General features: G+C 45.9%; 1 protein-coding gene across 9 annotated transcripts in view; it reads left to right on the top strand.

Annotated features, from left to right (window-relative positions):
* The window catches only part of hfm1 (helicase for meiosis 1), a 202,633-nt gene that overhangs the window by 154,446 nt on the left and 29,601 nt on the right, over positions 1-18,586 (top strand). For all 9 annotated transcript variants that reach the window (XR_011594031.1, XR_011594029.1, XR_011594030.1 and 6 more), the window contains 4 exons: positions 5,211-5,294; positions 5,618-5,775; positions 13,279-13,382; positions 18,371-18,532. Coding sequence is in view for 5 of the 9 variants with exons in the window: in XM_070886575.1 (XP_070742676.1) it covers positions 5,211-5,294; positions 5,618-5,775; positions 13,279-13,382; positions 18,371-18,532 (508 nt within the window). In the remaining 4 variants the exon portion in view is untranslated. The remainder of the gene's footprint in view (positions 1-5,210; positions 5,295-5,617; positions 5,776-13,278; positions 13,383-18,370; positions 18,533-18,586) is intronic.

Consider the following 18,586-nt stretch of genomic DNA (forward strand, 5'->3'; position numbering starts at 1 on the left):
TTCCTATCCCAGAACTGGTGCCAGTGTCCCATGAAGAGGAACCCCTCTTTCCCACACCAGCCCATTAATTCTCCTGGTCTGTGGTTTGGGCAATAATCAAGAGATTATTTCCATCGAGGTCCTGGTTTTTAATTTAGAGCCTAACTCCTGATACTCTCAGCATGACCTCCTCCCTGTTCCTACCTATGCCGTTTGTTCCAACATGGACCACGACAACTGGATTTACCCTCTACCTTTCCAAGTTCATCTCCAGCCACCGTGAGGTATCCCTTACCCTGGCAACACACACCCTTTGGAATTCTCGTTCTTGGCTGCGGAGGATGGTATCTATCCCCCTAATTATAGAGTCCCCTATCACTACTGTTATGTATTGATGTGTTACGTCCTGGTACCTTAAATGTAATGTAAGCACAATGCTACACCACAGAGGGCGCTGTGGTGGGAAACCTGGAAGTACCTGCAACAGGCACTATAAAAGGCTGACCACCACACCCGAGAGGCACTCTGGAGCTGAACAATAAAGGACGAAGGTCACAGCAGTTAGATTAACACCAGACCATGTGGAGTCAGTGATTTGTGTGCTACATACACCACATTGGCAACAAGGAAGCGGACGAACTCCATGCAACCATGGCTACTCTGGGCTCGCTAAAGGATTTTACCATGGGCAATGATTGGGAGGCCTCTACGGAAAGGCTCGAGTACTACTTCATAGCAAACGACTTGACGGAGGACACGGACGCAATGAGAGATAAGCGTAAGGCGATGTTGCTCTCCAGTTGTGGAGATGAGGTTTACTGTCTCGTCAGGGATTTGCTGGCACGCAGGAGCGCCAGGGACAAGTCATACGAGGAGCTGACTGAACTCATTCATGACCAGTTGAAACCGAAGGAGAGCATCCTCATGGCTAGATACAAATTTTACCATCACTGCAGACCTGAGGGCCAGGATGTCACCAAATATGCTGCGGACCTCAGGAGACTCGCAGCGCCATGTGATTTTGGCGCACACCTCGACGAGGCGTTACGGGGATTGGCCACGAGGGCCTCCTTCACAAGCTGTTAGCCATGGAACCCACAGTCACTCTGACAAAGGCCATCACCATCAGCCGGGCACATATGACCTTGACTTGCAGCACCAAGCAAATAATTCACATAGTCTCGAACCTGGCAGGCACTGTCCACAGGATAGCGCCCACCACGGACAAAACTGCAGAACGTGGCTCTGCCAGTGGCAGAGAGCACGGACCTCGGGGTCCTGGAACTCAGAGTCCGCTGAGGGGGGGCCAATCAAGCAGCACCATGCTGGCGTTGTGGAGGAAGCCATGGGGCTCACCGATGCAGGTTTGCAGCGTACACATGCAATACCTGCCACACGAAAGGCCACCTTCAGCGCATGTGTAAAAGAAATCGGACTCACCATGTGGCTGAGGAGATGGGGGATGATCCACCATCCAGCGAGGAGCAAGCAGAAGATGATGAGGTGTTGGGACTGTACACGTGTACGGATGATTCGCCCCCAGTGATAAGGGAAGTAAAAAATCAACGGAGTCCCTGTGAGTATGGAAGTGGACACGGGCTCGGGTCCGTCGTTGATGAGTCGGAGAACTTTTGATAAACTGTGGATTAACCCAGCTGCACGACCCAAGCTGGTCTCGGCGAAGCTGCGTACCTACACCAGGGAACTGAAACCTGTTCTTGGCAGAGCGATGGTGCAGGTATCCCACGGGGACGAGACGCACGGTTTACCTTTGTGGGCCATTGCAGGCGATGGGCCGACACTCCTCGGCCGGAGGTGGATGGGGACGGTCCGTGGGAGCTGGGAAGACTTCACCACTCCACAGGCTGCTGCTCCCCGGAGTGCGGCTGTGCACCGGGTCCCCAGAGAGCAGCGCCGACCGAGCTGGAGCTGCAGCCTCAATCCCCCCACAGGCAAGCAGAGCAAGCCCCAGCCCCGGACCTCACACAGCCTCAGCCCCCACAGGCAAGCAGCCCTGCAGAGAGGGGCCTAATGGGGTGGGGGTGGTGAGCTGGCGGGGCGCTGTGGCCGGGGTGCGAGGGATCCAGGATGGTCGGCGGATCGGAGGGGCCCATGCAGAGAGAGAGTCGGGCGGCGGCAGCAGCTGGAGTTCGGCGGCCACAAGTCGGGCGGCGGCAGCAGCTGGAGGTCGGCGGCCGCAGGGGAGGCGGCTACGGAGGCCGCGGGGGAGGCGGCTACGGTGGCCGCCGGAGAAGCGACGACGACGGCCGCAGGAGAGGCGGCAAGTCAGGTGGCAGCGGAGGGGAGCGGAGGCTGCTGCGGCGGAGAGCAAGATGGCTGCGGCCTCGGTCTAGAGCATCAAAGATGGCGGCGCCCAAGGAGAAGCCTCATGGAATCCTCCTGCATCAAAGATGGCGCCTTAAAAAGGAAATGCATCAGGGAGTCTTAAAAGGGCCTTACCGTGTGGTGGTCCCCACAAAGGACTTCTGTAAGGCAGAGCGAGTCTAAAATGAGCTATGTTAATGTGAGATGGCGAATTTATAATAAGAATTAATTTTTTAATGCTGAATGGCCACTGTATTTGTGTAAAATAATGGATATGAAGTCAATTAATGATAAGGGCTAACAAGGAAATCAGGGATCCGTTACCAGTCAATAACTAGTTAATGTACCATATAACATGTACCATATTAACGCACTGTCTATGCCTATTTGCCTTCCGTTGGACAAGTGTGATGTTATGTATTGATGTATGTATCGTCGTCCTGCGTCCTGGTTGGGGGGGCGGGGGGGGGGAAGGTGATGTTATGTATTGATGTGTGTATTGTCCTGGTACCTTAAATGTAATGTAAGCACAATGCTACACCACAGAGGGCGCTGTGGTGGGAAACCTGGAAGTACCTGCAACAGGCACTATAAAAGGCTGACCACCACACCTGAGAGGCACTCTGGAGCTGAACAATAAAGGACGAAGGTCACAGCAGTTAGATTAACACCAGCTCGTGTGGAGTCAGTGATTTGTGTGCTACATACGCCACAACTACCACATTTCTATTCTGCTCTACCCCCTCCACCCCACCTTGGGCAGCCTTTTGAGCCACCGTGCCTTGGTCTGCATTGTAGCAGTCCTCTCTGCAATCTTTCTCCTTGTCCTCACAGATAGCAAGTACATCGTACCTGTTGGATAGGCCCAGTGTTGCAGGACCTCCTTCTCAACCTGTCCTAAATCCCCGCTACCCGGCTCTCTAACAGTCACACACTCCCTTTTCTGAACCTGTGCTTTCCTCTAGGGTGTGACTGTATTCTGGATAAAACTGTCCAGAAATTCCACTCCCTCCCTTATGTATTGAAGTGTCTCCAACTCGCACTCCAGCTCAATGATTGAGCCGGAGATATTCGAGATGGAGACATTTCCTGCAGACGTGTTTGCTTGAGACAGTCTTGCTGTCCACAAACTCCCACATACTGCAGTCCAGACACACAACCTGCTCTGCCATATCTTAGTCTAGCCTTATTTATTTATTTAATTACTTAATGGGCTGGATTTTAGGCTTTTCAGTTTTCGGGGCTGAAACGGAGGCGGGGCGGGAAAGTTACCGGCCGGGAATAGTTTGTGCTTTGGGAAGTAAGTTTTGGCATCTCGGCCCTGCCAAGGGAGGCGTTAACACTTTTTGTGGCACAAGGATGGGAAACTCGCGAAGCAAAGTGCCGGGCCGTGTGTGCTCAGAGAGGCCTGGGGGAGGGGGAAAAAACTTCAAAAAAACACAAAAACATTCTCAAAACATTGCCCATGCCACCGCAACACAAATCGCAAAAAAAATGTCAAGAACTAACACTCGCACTACCTTTGGAGTACTTTACCTTCCTCTGAGCCGCCGGCTATGCTGAACCGCACTGATTTCCGAGGCAGTCATTGCGGGCGGACGGATTGGGGGAAAGTCCAAACTACTGCCGATGTCTCACTCTTCCTGGTGGTGCTGCTCAATGCCACTGCAAAACTGGACTAGAGGATTGTGACGGGGCACAGGAGACCTGAGCGCCGCTCCAGGGTGAAACCCGGAGCACAAAGGACCGAAAATTCCAGCCCAAAGTCTTTACTCAACGATTATTTGTAGTTCTATTAATTTGTTTAACTAGTTAAGCTATACATTTAATACAGTATGTTATAGTTCCCGCTGTTGATTTAAACTGCTGTCTTAGGTTAGAGAGAAAAGAATACGTTAATACTCACCAACCAATCACCTACCTGCTGTTCTGTGACATCACTCCTTATTTTTTGTTGTTGTTGAAGTCATCGGAGATGCTGGGGCTGAAATTCATGCCCGGCAGAAAGCTGGCGCACTTATCGTTTTTTAAACGCTTTTACTGCCGTCTCGGAAGAGGTCGACTCTTGATCAATATCAAAGTGGTCAGGAAGTCGATCATAATGGGGGCGGATGTGCCGTGGTAAGTGCTGTGAGGGGCGGAAGTGGAGATGGGATGGATTCTCGCCGCTGTCACTCAGCAGCGGAGCGGTGGTGATGTCATTGCGTGTCTGTGACACACATCTATCCCCTCTAAAGTGGAGTGAATTGGCGAATCTTTAGGATTGGCCACTGGGCCACCAGGGAGGGTTTCGACCGAGCCGTGGGTGCAGGCTGCCTTTTGGTGGCCCGGCCGAACTAGGGGGCACAATAGTCTGGCCGATATGGCAGTCGGCTGGCAAAAAAATTAAGCGCCGGCATTGGGCCCTTGCCTTTAATGGCCGCCGCGCAGCCAGGACTGACAGAGGGAATGAAAGGTGCACTTACAAAAAAAGATGTCAGGGGCACCGCTCAGCAGGCATTCGATTTTTCAGCCTGAATATCGACGGAGGTGAGGGGGTCCCGGCGGTGCATGCACTGATGACGCACTTATGACTGCTCGGCAGCGGCGGGGCGGAAGTGGGGACTGCCAGAAAAAAATCCCTGCTGAACTTGGCTGGCGACGTTTATTTGACCAGAAATCGGCGGCCATTAGATTCTGCCACCTGGTCGCTGCATTCCAGCAGTAACAGTTCTTATCGGAACCCTGAATTTCGGCCCCGCTGCCTCCTCTGGTGCTGTCGCCCCTCAGGTCCACTTAGTAAATGTTATAGAAATATTAATAACGTTTTTACACACTGTTTCAGTTTAAGTTGGCATACATTGATTATAATGCAATAAAATGGATAAAAGTTCTACTGAAGGAAAATCATACTCATTATTTTGTAGATTTTGAACAGACACCCTCCTTTTGGAAACCAGATAAGAGAATCTGTTATTCATCTCCCAAAGTATGAGCTCAGTGTTGAACAGGTGATCTTACTTTTGTAATTATTAGTAGTGTATGATTTCATTTTCATCCTTATGGATGGCCAATGATATTTGCAGGAAAGGAATGATTCCTTAATATTTTTGCATTTATTAAAAATGGTAATTATTTATTATTTAAATTCTGTACATGAAGAATATTTCCATGATAAATTATGAGTTCTTTATCATTTGTAATTTTGCTGCAAAAGTAAACACAAAATTTCCCCCATTGAAATTTCTACAGCTGTATTTATGTGCTTGATTATTTTAAAGTACCTAATGAATTCTTTCTTAATTCATTCATTTGGAATATTTTTCTTTTGAAGCTTGCAAGATACCATGCTTTAGTGGCAGAAATCGTTGTGACAATTACCGTAACAAATTATGAGCAACTACAGAAAAAGAGAACAGCACCTGACAATCACTACACTTCCTTAATCATAGGAGATGCAGACAACCAAGTTGTTTACAAACAAAAAATTACGCAAGTATCTAAATGTAATAAGGCGCATAGTGCAGCACCATCTGGGTGCATGCAAATAAAAATAGTGAATTTTTCAAGATATATTTTTCATGTTTAAAATCTCAGCCCAGTGTCTGCATTCAATCAACATCTTTTTATTACCAGAAACCACTCAAACTTTCTGATGCAATAAATTCCCATCCAAGTAACCTGTCTATTTCTACATTGAATGTGTATCAGACCCATAGTCCATTATACATGAGTTTAAGTTATTAACCCCTCGCATGGTTACATTAGTAACAAGGATTTAACATTACCAATCTAATTCAGAAAAAACTCCATTCTTGGGTCAGCTGGCAACTCAGTTACAGTGCTTTCTCCAGAGCCAGAGCATAACAAATAGGAGCAGGAGTAGGCCATTTGGCCCCTCGAGCCCACCATTCAATAAGATCAATGCTGATCTGATCTTGGCCTCAACTCCACTTTCCTGCCCGTTCCCCATAACCTTTGACTCCCTTATCATTCAAAAATCTGTCTATCTCCACCTTAAATGTATTAAATGACCCAGCTTCCACAGCTCTGGGGTAGAGAATTCCAAAAATTCACGACCTTCTGAGAGAAGAAATTCCTCCTCATTTCCGTTTTAAATGGGCGACCCCTTATTCTGAAACTATGCACCCTAGTTCTAGATTCCCCACGAGGGGAAACATCCTCTCTGCTTCTACCTGTCAAGTCCCCTCAGAATCTTATATGTTTCAATAAGATCACCTCTCATTCTTCTAAACTCCAATGAGTATAGGCCCAACCTGCTCAATCTTTCTCCATAAGACAACCCCTTCATCCCAGGAATCAACTTTGTCAACCTTCTCTGAACTGCCTCCAATGCAAGTATATCCCTCCTTAAATAAGGAGACCAAAACTGTATGCAGTGCTCCAGGTGTGGTCTCACCAATCCCCTGCACACCTGTAGCAGGACTTCACTACTTTTATATTCCATCCCCCTTGCAATAAAGGCCAACATTGCATTTGCCTTCCTAATTACTTGCTGTACCTGCATACTAACTTTTTGTGTTTCATGTACAAGGACTTCCAGATCCCTCTGTACCTCAGCATTTTGTAATCTCTCCTATTTAACTAATAATTTTCTTTTTTCTTTTTCCTACCAAAGTGGATAACCTTGTATTTTCCCACATTATACTCCATCTGCCAAATTTTTTCCCACTCACTTAGCCTGTCTATATTCCTTTGCAGACTCTTTGCATTCTCCTCACAACTTGCTTTCCCACCTATCTTTATATCATCAGCAAATTTGGCTACATTAGACTCGGTCCCTTCATCCAAGTCATTAATATAGATTGTAAATAGTTGGGGTCCCAACACTGATCTCCACAGCACCTCACTAGTTACCGATTGCCAACCTGAGAATGAACCATTTATCCCGACTATCTGTTTTCTGTTAGTTAACCAATTCTCTATCCATGCTAACAAATTAACCCCAACCCCATGAGCTCTTATCTTGTGCAGTAACCTTTTACGTGGCACCTTATCGAATGCCTTCTGGAAATCCAAATACACCACATCTACTGGTTCTCCTTTATCCACCCTGCTCATTATATCCTCAAAGAACTCCAGCAAATTTGTCAAACATGATTTCCACTTCATAAAATCACGTTGACTATGCTTGACTAATATTATTTTCTAAATGTCCTGCTACTACTTCCTTAATAATGGACTCCAGCATTTTCCCAGTAACAGATGTTAGACTAACTGGTCTATAGTTTCCTACTTTCTGTCTCCCTCCTTTCTTAAATAGGGGCGTGACATTTGCGGTTTTCCAAACCGCTGAGATTGCCCTTGGGAAGTTGGTGTTGAGCCACCTTCTTGACAACTGAGTGGCTTGCTCAGCCATTTCAGAGGGCAGTTAAGAGTCAACCGTATTGCTGTGGATCTGGAGTCACATAGGCCAGACTGGGTAAGGATGACAGATTTCCTTCTCTAAAGGACATTAGAATTAGTATTGAAATTATGGGAAAAATCAAGTCAGTTATCTACATAGTCACAAGAAAACGTGGCTTTGAACCTGCATGCTGGTCCTGAACAAATAAGTCACTATGATTCCCTGCTTTTATGTTGGTTCTATTGCTTCTCTGCTGTAGAGTGATTAATGAGCTGGATTGTCCAGTTTTGGTCTGAGCATGGGTCTCATATATATATATATTCTTAGCCGGTGTGCTGTACATGGTGCTGGAAGAACTTGAAGTGGGGAAGGGAAAAATTGTTGAATTACTATTAAAAATGAAACCCCAAATTATTTTCTTTACATGGAGAGCCTATATTGCTGTTTCGGAGATAATATCAGTGGCAGTGTTCTGACGGGATCCCTCCGCCGGCACCATCGGAACTCTGATCCAATTTCCTGGGCTGGGGGATCATTTGATTTGCTGGGCAGGCTGCTAGCAGGATCACTGCCATCAAGGGGCATCCCACCCCGCAGAAGAGGGAAATTTTGCCAGTGCTGCAGTGTGACCAGAAGAGCTGGGAGCACCCTTAAAGGGGCACCTCAAATAACAAAAAATATATGCTGCTAAAGGACTTGGAGAAGACTGGGTTTTTTTGCAGGTAAATTCTAGGGATGAAATAGAGTGAAACAAAGCTGCCAAAAGGCCCGCTCCCTTCTTGAGCCATTACCACTGCTTCCTAGTGCCCTATTACCACCTTCCCAAATGGCAGCCTTGAGAAGCAATGGTAACACAGCTCCCACCCATACAGTTTGTATGCAGCAGGCAGGGAAGCGGCAGTCCCAGCAGGAGCAGCGGAAGGGAAGTGCAGGTCAAGCATTGAGGTGGTAGTAGTCCTCACTGCCCCAATATCGCTTCATTTCCCACTGCTGTCTCACCTAATTTTAAGTGGAACCATGGAGGAGAATCCAAGCTCGGAAATGAAACATAGAATCTTTCTGTTCTAGATAATTTAAGTACCACACCGAGCGGTGCCTTTTACCTACTAAGCCACCAGTGTGAAGGGTATAGAGGGTGCGGAATTCCTAAAATGCATTCAAGAGAACTTTTTTAGTCAGTATGTAACAAACTCAACACAAGAGAGGACGGCTCTGGATTTAGTTTTGGGGAATGAAGCTGGGCAGGTGGAAGGCGTATCAGTGGGAGAGCACTTGGGTGCCAGTGACCATAATTAAGTCAGATTCAAGGTAGTCATGGATAAGGACAAGGATAGACCATTAATAAAAGTCCCAAATTGGGGAAAAGCTAACTTTGTTAAGTTGAGAAGTGATTTGGCCACTGTGGACTGGAAACAGCTACTTGAAGGTAAATCAGTGTCTGAACAGTGGGAGGCATTCAAGGAGGAGATCGGGAGGGCTCAGGCCAAGCATGTGCCCTTAAAGATAAAAGGCGGGAATAACATTTCTAGAGCCCCTGGATGTCTCGGGACTTACAGGGGAGGATAAAAAAAAAAAGGGAAGCTTATGTCATATACCAATGGCTAAATATTGTAGAATCTCTTCAGGAATATTAGGAAGTTCAGAGGTGAAATTAAAAAAGGATATTAAGTATGCTAAGAGAGAGAGCATGCAAAATTCTTGGCAAGTAAAATCAAGGAAAACCCTTCTATAAATATATTAAGAGCAAGAGGATAACTAAAGAAAGGGTAGGGCCTATTAGAGACCATGAGGGTAATTTGTGTGTGGAGGCGGAAGATGTGGATATGCTTCTTAATGAATACTTTGCGTCTGTTTTCACAAAGGAAAAGGGCAATGTAGATACTACTATCGAGGAGGAGTGTGAAATTCTGGACGAAATAGACATAGTGAGAGAGGTGGTATTGGGGTTTTGGCAGCTTTGAAAGTGGATAAGTCCCCAGGTCCGGATGATATGCATCCCAGGCTGTTGAGCAAAGCAAAAGAGGAAATAGTAGAAGCTTTGACCACCATTTTCCAGTCCTCTTTGGATTCAGGCATGGTGCCGGAGGACTGGAGGGCTGCTAATGTGGTACCCTTGATTATGTTGTAAAACAGATTATCTGGTCATTATCACATTGCTGTTTGTGGGAGCTTGCTGTGCACAAATTGGCTGCCGTGTTTCCCACATTATGACAGTGACTACACTCCAAAAGTACTTCATTGGCTGTAAAGATGTCCAGTGGTCGTGAAAGGCAATATATAAATGCAAGTCTTTCTTTAGACTAGGCTTGTTTTAGGACCCCTTTCTGATATAAGACTGCTCCAGTGCCTGACTCGCTGCTGTTTACATTGTACATTAATGATTTAGACGAGGGGATTAAATGCAGTATCTCCAAATTTGCGGATGATACTAAGTTGGGTGGCAGTGTGAGCTGCGAGGAGGATGCTATTAGGCTGCAGAGTGACTTGGATAGGTTAGGTGAGTGGGCAAATGCATGGCAGATGAAGTATAATGTGGATAAATGTGAGGTTATCCACTTTGGTGGTAAAAACAGAGAGACAGACTATTATCTGAATGGTGACAGATTAGGAAAAGGGAAGGTGCAACGAGACCTGGGTGTCATGGTACATCAGTCATTGAAGGTTGGCATGCAGGTACAGCAGGCGGTTAAGAAAGCAAATGGCATGTTGGCCTTCATAGCGAGGGGATTTGAATACAGGGGCAGGGAGGTGTTGCTACAGTTGTACAGGGCCTTGGTGAGGCCACACCTGGAGTATTGTGTACAGTTTTGGTCTCCTAACTTGAGGAAGGACATTCTTGCTATTGAGGGAGTGCAGCGAAGGTTCACCAGACTGATTCCCGGGATGGCGGGACTGACCTATCAAGAAAGATTGGATCAATTGGGCTTGTATTCACTGGAGTTCAGAAGAATGAGAGGGGACCTCATAGAAACGTTTAAAATTCTGACGGGTTTAGACAGGTTAGATGCAGAAAGAATGTTCCCAATGTTGGGGAAGTCCAGAACCAGGGGTCACAGTCTGAGGATAAGGGGTAAGCCATTTAGGACCGAGATGAGGAGAAACTTCTTCACCCAGAGAGTGGTGAACCTGTGGAATTCTCTACCACAGAAAGTAGTTGAGGCCAATTCACTAAATATATTCAAAAGGGAGTTAGATGAAGTCCTTACTACTCGGGGGATCAAGGGTTATGGCGAGAAAGCAGGAAGGGGGTACTGAAGTTTCATGTTCAGCCATGAACTCATTGAATGGCGGTGCAGGCTAGAAGGGCTGAATGGCCTGCTCCTGCACCTATTTTCTATGTTTCTATGTTTCTATAATACACTCACCCAGCAACTTGTGGAGCTAACAAGCAGGAAGGAATCTTCAGCAGTACTATTTAAAGTGCTAAGCGTGGGCGGGTACAGCAGGAGTGGCGAGGTCGGAGCGAAGGAGCTGCGAGAGAATGTAGAGGAATGTGATCGGGACCTGGGAGAGGCGTGAGTTCGGGCCAGAAGAGGCGAGGGTCCAAGGGCAGCACGGGCCAGCCCACACTGCAATATGTGTGCTCACTAGGCCCGTGCAGCAAAATAGGTCTCCAGTCGTCTGGGGTAATCCTTGCCACTGGACCAAGATCTAGCTCTGTCAAGCCCATGTGGTGGCTGGTGTGCAACGTCCAACACACGTTAAAAAAATCCATGCACAGACATCTTCCACCCTTCAAGATATAGTTCAGGATCTGGAATATTAGGTCCTTCATTGAAACACCTGTGAACTCATCCCTTTTTGGCATGGAAGCAAGTCATCCTCCTTTCGAGGGGCTGCCTATGATGATGATGACCCTTGTTTAAGAAGGGAGAAAGGGATAGGCCGAGTAATTACGGGCCTGTCATACTAACCTCAGTGGTGGGAAAATTATTGGAAAAAATCCTGAAGGACAGGAAAAAAATCTACATTTAGAAAGGCAAAGATTAATCAGGTACAGTCAGCATGGGTTTGTTAAGGGAAGATCGTGTTTGACTAACCTGATTGAATTTTGAGAGGAGGTAACCAGGAGGGTCGATGAGAGTAGTGTGTATGATGTAGTGTTTATGGACTTTAGCAAAACTTTTGATAAGGTCCCACATGGCAGACTGGTCACGAAGGTAAAATGGGATCCAGGGCAAAGTGGCTAGTTGGATACAAAATTGGCTTAGAGGTAGAAAACAAAGGGTAATGGTTAGATGTTCTTTTGACTGGAAGGATGTTTCCAGTGGGGTTCTGCAGGGCTCAGTACTGGGTCTCTTGCTTTTTGTAGTATACATCAATGATCGAGATTTGAATAGGGGATATGATTAAAAAGTTTGCAGTTGACACTAAAATTGGCTGTGTGGTTAATAATGAAGAGGAAAGTCATGGACTGCAGGAGAATATCAATCTACTGGTCAGGTGGGCAGAACAGTGACAAATGGAATTTAATTTGGAGAAGTGTGAGGGGGGGGGCTAATAAGGAAAGACTTTACATATTAAATGATAGGCCACTTAGAAGTGTAGATGAACAAAGGGACCTTGGAATGCTTGTCCATAGATCCTTGAAAGTAGCAGGACAGGTGGATAAGGTGGTCAAGAAGGCATACGGAATGCTTGCCTTTATTGGCCGAAGCATAGAATACAAGAGCAGGGAGGTTATGCTTAAATTGTATATAATACACTGGTTAGGCCACAGCTGGGATACTGCGTGCAGTTCTGGTCGCTGTATTATAGGAAGAACGTGATTGCACTGGAGAGGATGCAGAGGAGATTTACGGGGATGCTGCCTGGAATGGAGAATCTTAGCTATGAGGACAGATTGGATAGGCTGGGTTTGTTCTCCTTGGAACAGAGGAGGCAGAGGGGAGACCTCATTGAGGTGTATAAAATGTTGAGGGTCCTGGATATTGTGGATAGCAAGAGCCTATTTTCCTTGGTGGAGGGGTCAATTACAAGGGGGCATAGGTTTAAGGTGGTTGGTGGAAGGTTTAGAGGGGATTTGAGGGGAAGCTTCTTCATGCAGAGGGTTGTGGGGGTCTGGAGCTCGCTGCCTGGAAGAGTGGTGGAGGCAGAAACCCTCACCACATTTAAAAGGTGCTTGGATGTGTACTTGAAGTGCCGTAACCTGCAAGGTTACGGACCTAGAGCTGGTAAGTGGGATTAGACTGGATAACCTCTTTTTGGCCGGCGCAGACACGATGGTAAGTACATCATGGAATTTAGTATGGCCAGAGTGATCTCCTGGACTAGTTTCGATCACCTGGATGGGTCGGTGAGGAATTTTCCCAGATTTGTTTTCCCCAATTGGCCTGGGTTTTTATCTTTTTTTGCCTCAGGAGATCGCATGGCTCCGGGTGGGGTGGAGTGTAAAATGTTGTGATACATGAGGTATCGCAGTTGTGTGGGCGGACTGGTTGGGCCAGATGCTCTTTACCTGTCTGCCATTGTTCATAGGTTTATATGTAACCTTCAGGGCTGCTGACCGAGGACTGTGTGGCTCTTTGTTGGCCGACACGGACACGATGGGCCGAAATGGCCTCCTTCTGCGCTGTAAATTCCTATGTTTCTATGATGGTGCTAACCCTGTTTTATTTTTAAATTAGGAATTCAGCTCTGCTTAAATCAGGAAGCTGGTCAAAGAAAATTGAAATTAAAAGAGCCCTTAAAGGTGAAGAATTAAGTGTTAATCTTATCAATTCTGACTATGGTAAGTCAGGTTAATGTTGTTATAGTGTAGTCTTAATTTATATTTCAAGAAAGACAATTTTGGCAACTGGGGAAATTAGATGACAACAGTCCCTTTAAGAGTATTTTTAACTCGAACCTACTGTGATCTTTCTTTCATCTGAAAAAAATACAGGTTTTTTTCACATACATAGTGAATCATTGCATGGAGCAGAACTCTGGCACTGAACATCGCTACCTACAGTAATTAAATTTTCTCCAACTATTTTTCAGATCAATTATTCCTTTGTTTTTCTGTTTCGAGTTAGTGCCGCAGCATGGTTCCTTGCTCAACAGTAATTTTTTTATTGCAATTCTTGTTGTCTCGAAGTTTCCAGTCTCTATTTTCAGAAGCTTAAAGATGAAGACATCAATTAGCAGCAAATTAAATTGAGGATATCCTTAAGAAGCTTGCTCAGGAAAAAAAATTAGATACTTTGGGAGCGAAATTGCCCGTCGCCCCGATTGGAGGCGGTAATCTTCCAGGGCCGGGACCATTATCACCCGCTGACGTGCTATAATGGCCCGCCCCTTCAATTAAAGAGGAGGGCCACTGTGCACTCTGCATGGCCCTTTGGTGCCCCAAACTGAGCCACCAGGGAAGCAGGAGATCGGGCCAGCAGCCTAACACCCAAAACGGAGTGGGGCACTGCGCTGCCGGGACAGCACCTCCTATACCTCCAGGACAATTTCCCGGGAGGCGGTAGTGCCCCCCTCCCCCGGGGGTGAAAAGGGCCTTGCGCCCAGTTAGCGCCCCCCCCCCCCCCCCAGAGGCGTGAACGGGGCTATAAAAAGGGGAAATTTTGCCCCCTTTGATCAGATTTTCCTTCTCCTGTCAGATGGCATTTGGAGCAGGACTTCTGCTTGCAATCCCAACTCTGTTGTGGCCCCAACGACTCCATACCTCGTGGACCATTTTCCATACCTCAGGAGCCTACTATCAGCAAGGGCAGACATCGATGACGAGGTCCAACACCGCTTCCAGTGTGCCAGCGCAGCCTTCGGTCGCCTGAGGAAGAGAGTGTTTGAAGACCAGGACCTCAAATCTGGCACCAAGCTTATGGTCACATGGCAGTCATGATACCCTCCCTCCTATATGGATCAGAGACGTGAAGTACCTCCAGTGCTGCCTCCACAAGATCCTGCAAATCCACTGGGAGGATAGCCGCACCAAGTCAATGTTCTCGTTCAGGCCAACATCCCCAGCATCAAAGCACTGACCACACTCGACCAGCTCCATTGGGTGGGCCACATCATCCGCATGCCCGATACAAGGCTCCCAAGCAAGCGCTCTACTCGGAACTCCTTCATGGCAAGCGAGCCCCAACTGAGCAGAGGAAACATTTCAAGGACACCCTCAAAGCCTCTTTGATAAAGTGCAACATCCCCACCGGCACCTAGGAATCCCTGTCCCAAGACCACCCTAAGTGGAGGAAGAGCATCCGGGAGGGCGTTGAGCACCTCGAGTCTCATCGCCAAGAGCAGCAGAAACAGCAGAAGGAGCGTATGGTAAACTAGACTTCCCACCCACTCTTTCCTTCAACCACTGTCTGTCCCACCTGTGACAGAGACTGTAATTCCCGTATTGGACTGTACAGTCACCTGAGAACTCACTTTTAGAGTAGAAGCAAGTCTTCCTCAATTTCAAAGGACTGCCTATGATGATAATGATGATGATGTTGTGACCCCAACCCAATTTACTAGGGTCATTATCTGTGGCTGTGGCACAAAAGGAGAGGAGGCCATTTAAAGGGAGCAAAAGGACCCCAAAAATGTGAGGAGTCATTTTTTTTTAGGCCTGGAGCTGAGCAAGAAAAAAGGTACGGTTGTAGGACCAGAAGAAAGTAAGCGGTTCCAATACGGGGCGCTCTCCCTCCAAAAAGGCATCTGGTGGCCTGCTGCTCCAGCAACTACTGCCAGTTCTGTGCTAGAAGTCCCTGAGATAGGAGGCAGTCGTGTTGGAAATTGGGCAGGGTGCCATGCATTGCCTATCTGCTGTCATTTACATTCAACAGGTTAGTAAGAGAACGTCCTGTGGCCTTACCTGCTGTGGCAGGTACAGAAAAGTCTAGGTCAGTGAGGAAGTGTCAGTAGGCCCTCCTGCCCAATACTCCTTGATTTTACCCTTCAGGCAGTATATTAGAGGAAATTCCACTTGGTGTTTAGGTAGATCTCTGCCCTCTCTTCCCCCACAAGGGACTGGAATCAATGTGACAGAGAGTTAAGTCTAGACTAAATTCCAAATTGCATTCGGCATAATAATACCTTATTGGGTTTGCTAAACAATAAAACACAGTGGATGCCATTTCATATATTTTGATAGAAATGTCATGATTAAATAAGTATTGTGATGTTCGTAATCAAGGGTGAGAACATAACTGTTCACTTACAATGTTGTTTTACTTGTAGTACATATGAATCTCAACTATTTACCATGGTGGAAGAATTCTACAATCACTAGATGTAATAATACTGTAAATTAATTATTTTTGAATGCAAAGCAGTCCTTTCTCTCCCCTACCACCATGATCTGATTTGGGATGCTAGTAAGGCATGACTGTTGTGTCCTCACCACACAAAGTTCTGCATTCCCACAACCTCATACATATCCCAGTGAGTTAAATTCAAGATTTTCATCCTTGCTTCCAAATCCTTCCAGAGCCTTGCCTCACTGTAACTTAGCGACCTCCTCCAATCTTATGTTCCTGCTCCCTCTGCTCTTTTGTTTATTCCGATTTCCTCAACCGCATCAATGTTGGCCACTAAGCTCCTGTCCCCTGAAGCTTCCTCATTAGTTGCCACCATCTGACCACTTTTGCTCCTGTTTTCAAAAAGCTCCACAAAATCTTTCTCTTAAATTGTTCTTTTAACAAACCACCATAATCCTCTATATTCTATATCCCTTCTGCTTAGTTGTGACCATTTTTCCCCTTCAACGTAAAGTGCTTTGAAACATTTTCCTATAGATAGGAAGAACTATTGAAATGCAAATGTTTGTTGTGCAATTGACCTAGGTGCCTCTTCGAAAGCAGAGATATAGCCAGAGTTTCTCGCATTTATCAGTATCCAGTGACCGAAGCTTGAAATTAACCTGGATGGGCATCAGTGAGGACAGAATCTGGCTTGGCTGTGATGCCCCTTCACAGTCAAATAACTTACTAGTTCTCAATATCAAGACTTACATAGAAACAATGGTGACTTGGGCAAGGTAATGTCCTACCAGCCCATGAAACCATAATACTGTATATCATTAAGTGAACACCTTTAAGGGAGCTAGGGTTGGGAGAGAATTGCCGAGAAAAAGGTTCTTGGAAAAAGAAAGAAAAACTTGTTTAAAAAACGAAAGCACTTTGATGACTCAGTTGGTAAAGTCAGCGTGTAGACTAGAAGGCCCCAGGTTCAATTTCTGGTCAGTGTTGAGCTCACTAATCTCAGTCAAGGTGGGAGCGCAACATTTGGCCTCAGTAGCCCTGAGATAATTAGAGCTCCTGATCACTTTACTTAACTCTTGCTGGAAAGGACATGTTGACAATCGGGCAAAGCTGTAATGTGCCGTCGGTTGAATATCCTCCTAACCCATATTTTCTAGGCTCACTTGAGCAAGTTCCTACAATACACTTGAGGAAGAGAGGAACAAAGATCAGAGAGTTAGCAAACAAAATGGAAAGTCATCAAAATGTTAACTCCAGGCGTGTCCTGTGCATTCCATGTGGTACTTTCTAGTACATTTTATTTGTGCTCAACAGAACGGTCAAATTTCATTGGTAAGCTCATTCTTTGAGCTGAGCTTTGGCTTACAGCACAAAATACCAGGGTAGTGTTTGCAAGGGTGAAAAATTAATCTTGTTAGAGTATGCACTGGCAGTAATATGGTCTACCCACAGTCTGTTCCAGATCTGCCAAATTGACAGAAAATGCTATGCTAATAGACAGTCTAAAAACTACCATATTAGTTGTATTAAAAAACACAATTATATAGAAGCAGGGAACAATCAGATTTAAAACTAACAACACAGTTCTTACTTCTCATTGATACTATTTTTCTTAAATGCAAATAACAAAGATCTTTTGAGGTGGTTTTTATGTAAATATATTCCATTAAGCACAGAATCCTATCTCACTGAAATGATCTGTATATATAAAGAACCTGTGTGAACTAAAGAACTGTGAAAGTTTGTCATATTATCCCATAGATTCATAGCAACATAAGAAATCAGAGCAGGAGCAGGCCATACAGCCCCTTGAGCCTGCACCGCCATTCAATAAGATCATGGCTGATCTTCTACCTCAACTCCAATTTCCCGTCCTATCCCCATATCCTTTGATTTCCTTAATGTCCAAAAATCTGTCGATCTCAGTCTTCAATATGCTCAACCACTGAGCATCCACAGAATTCCAAAAATTCACAACCCTCTCAGTCCTAAATGGCTGACCCCTTATCCTGATACTATGACCCCCTAGTTCTAGACACCAGTCAGGGGATACAGCCTCTCAGCATCTACCCTCTCAAGCCCTCTAAGAATTTTATTCACTTCTGGCTACAGAATTGTCAGCCATAAATACAGAACCTGATTACAGTGGCAGGGAATGGCTCATATACTATCTTGATTGGAATAACACACTGGCAGGGTACGGACCTAGTGGTTACACCAGGATTGTGCCCGCTGGAGTTTGCAGAGTCAGTGGGCGGGTACTTAATTTGCATGGGTCAGACAGAAGCAAACATCACCCCATTATATTACTGTTGGAAAGTCTGGCGCTTGCGCGACAGGAGATGGGGGAGCATTTGCCCAGGACCCCTGTTCACCTGGCCTGGATCCCAGTGAGGCCCACTTCAGCCATCTAGAGACTGCTATGCTTCAATTCACTGGAAGTATTGGCCTCCAGTAGTATGCTGTGTTTGTTTTTGCTTGTACACACTATTAATACATTTCTACTTAAGCATCTTTTTTTTTTACATTTTCCATCTAGTTGGGTTGGACATTCAGCAGAAGTATACAGCCTTTTACTCAGGACCAAAGAGGTTTGGAGCTCACATTATTCATGGAAAATCTGATGTACAGCACACACAATCAGCAAAACAGAATGGGACAGAAAATTCATTAACGGTTCCCACTATCAATGCAATTAAAGGTACATTTTTAAATTAATTCTTGGAGTCAATGTAAAAAATGGTTAAAATCATGA

The sequence above is a fragment of the Pristiophorus japonicus genome, chromosome 8 (assembly GCF_044704955.1).
Source record: "Pristiophorus japonicus isolate sPriJap1 chromosome 8, sPriJap1.hap1, whole genome shotgun sequence".
Taxonomy (NCBI): domain Eukaryota; kingdom Metazoa; phylum Chordata; class Chondrichthyes; family Pristiophoridae; genus Pristiophorus; species Pristiophorus japonicus.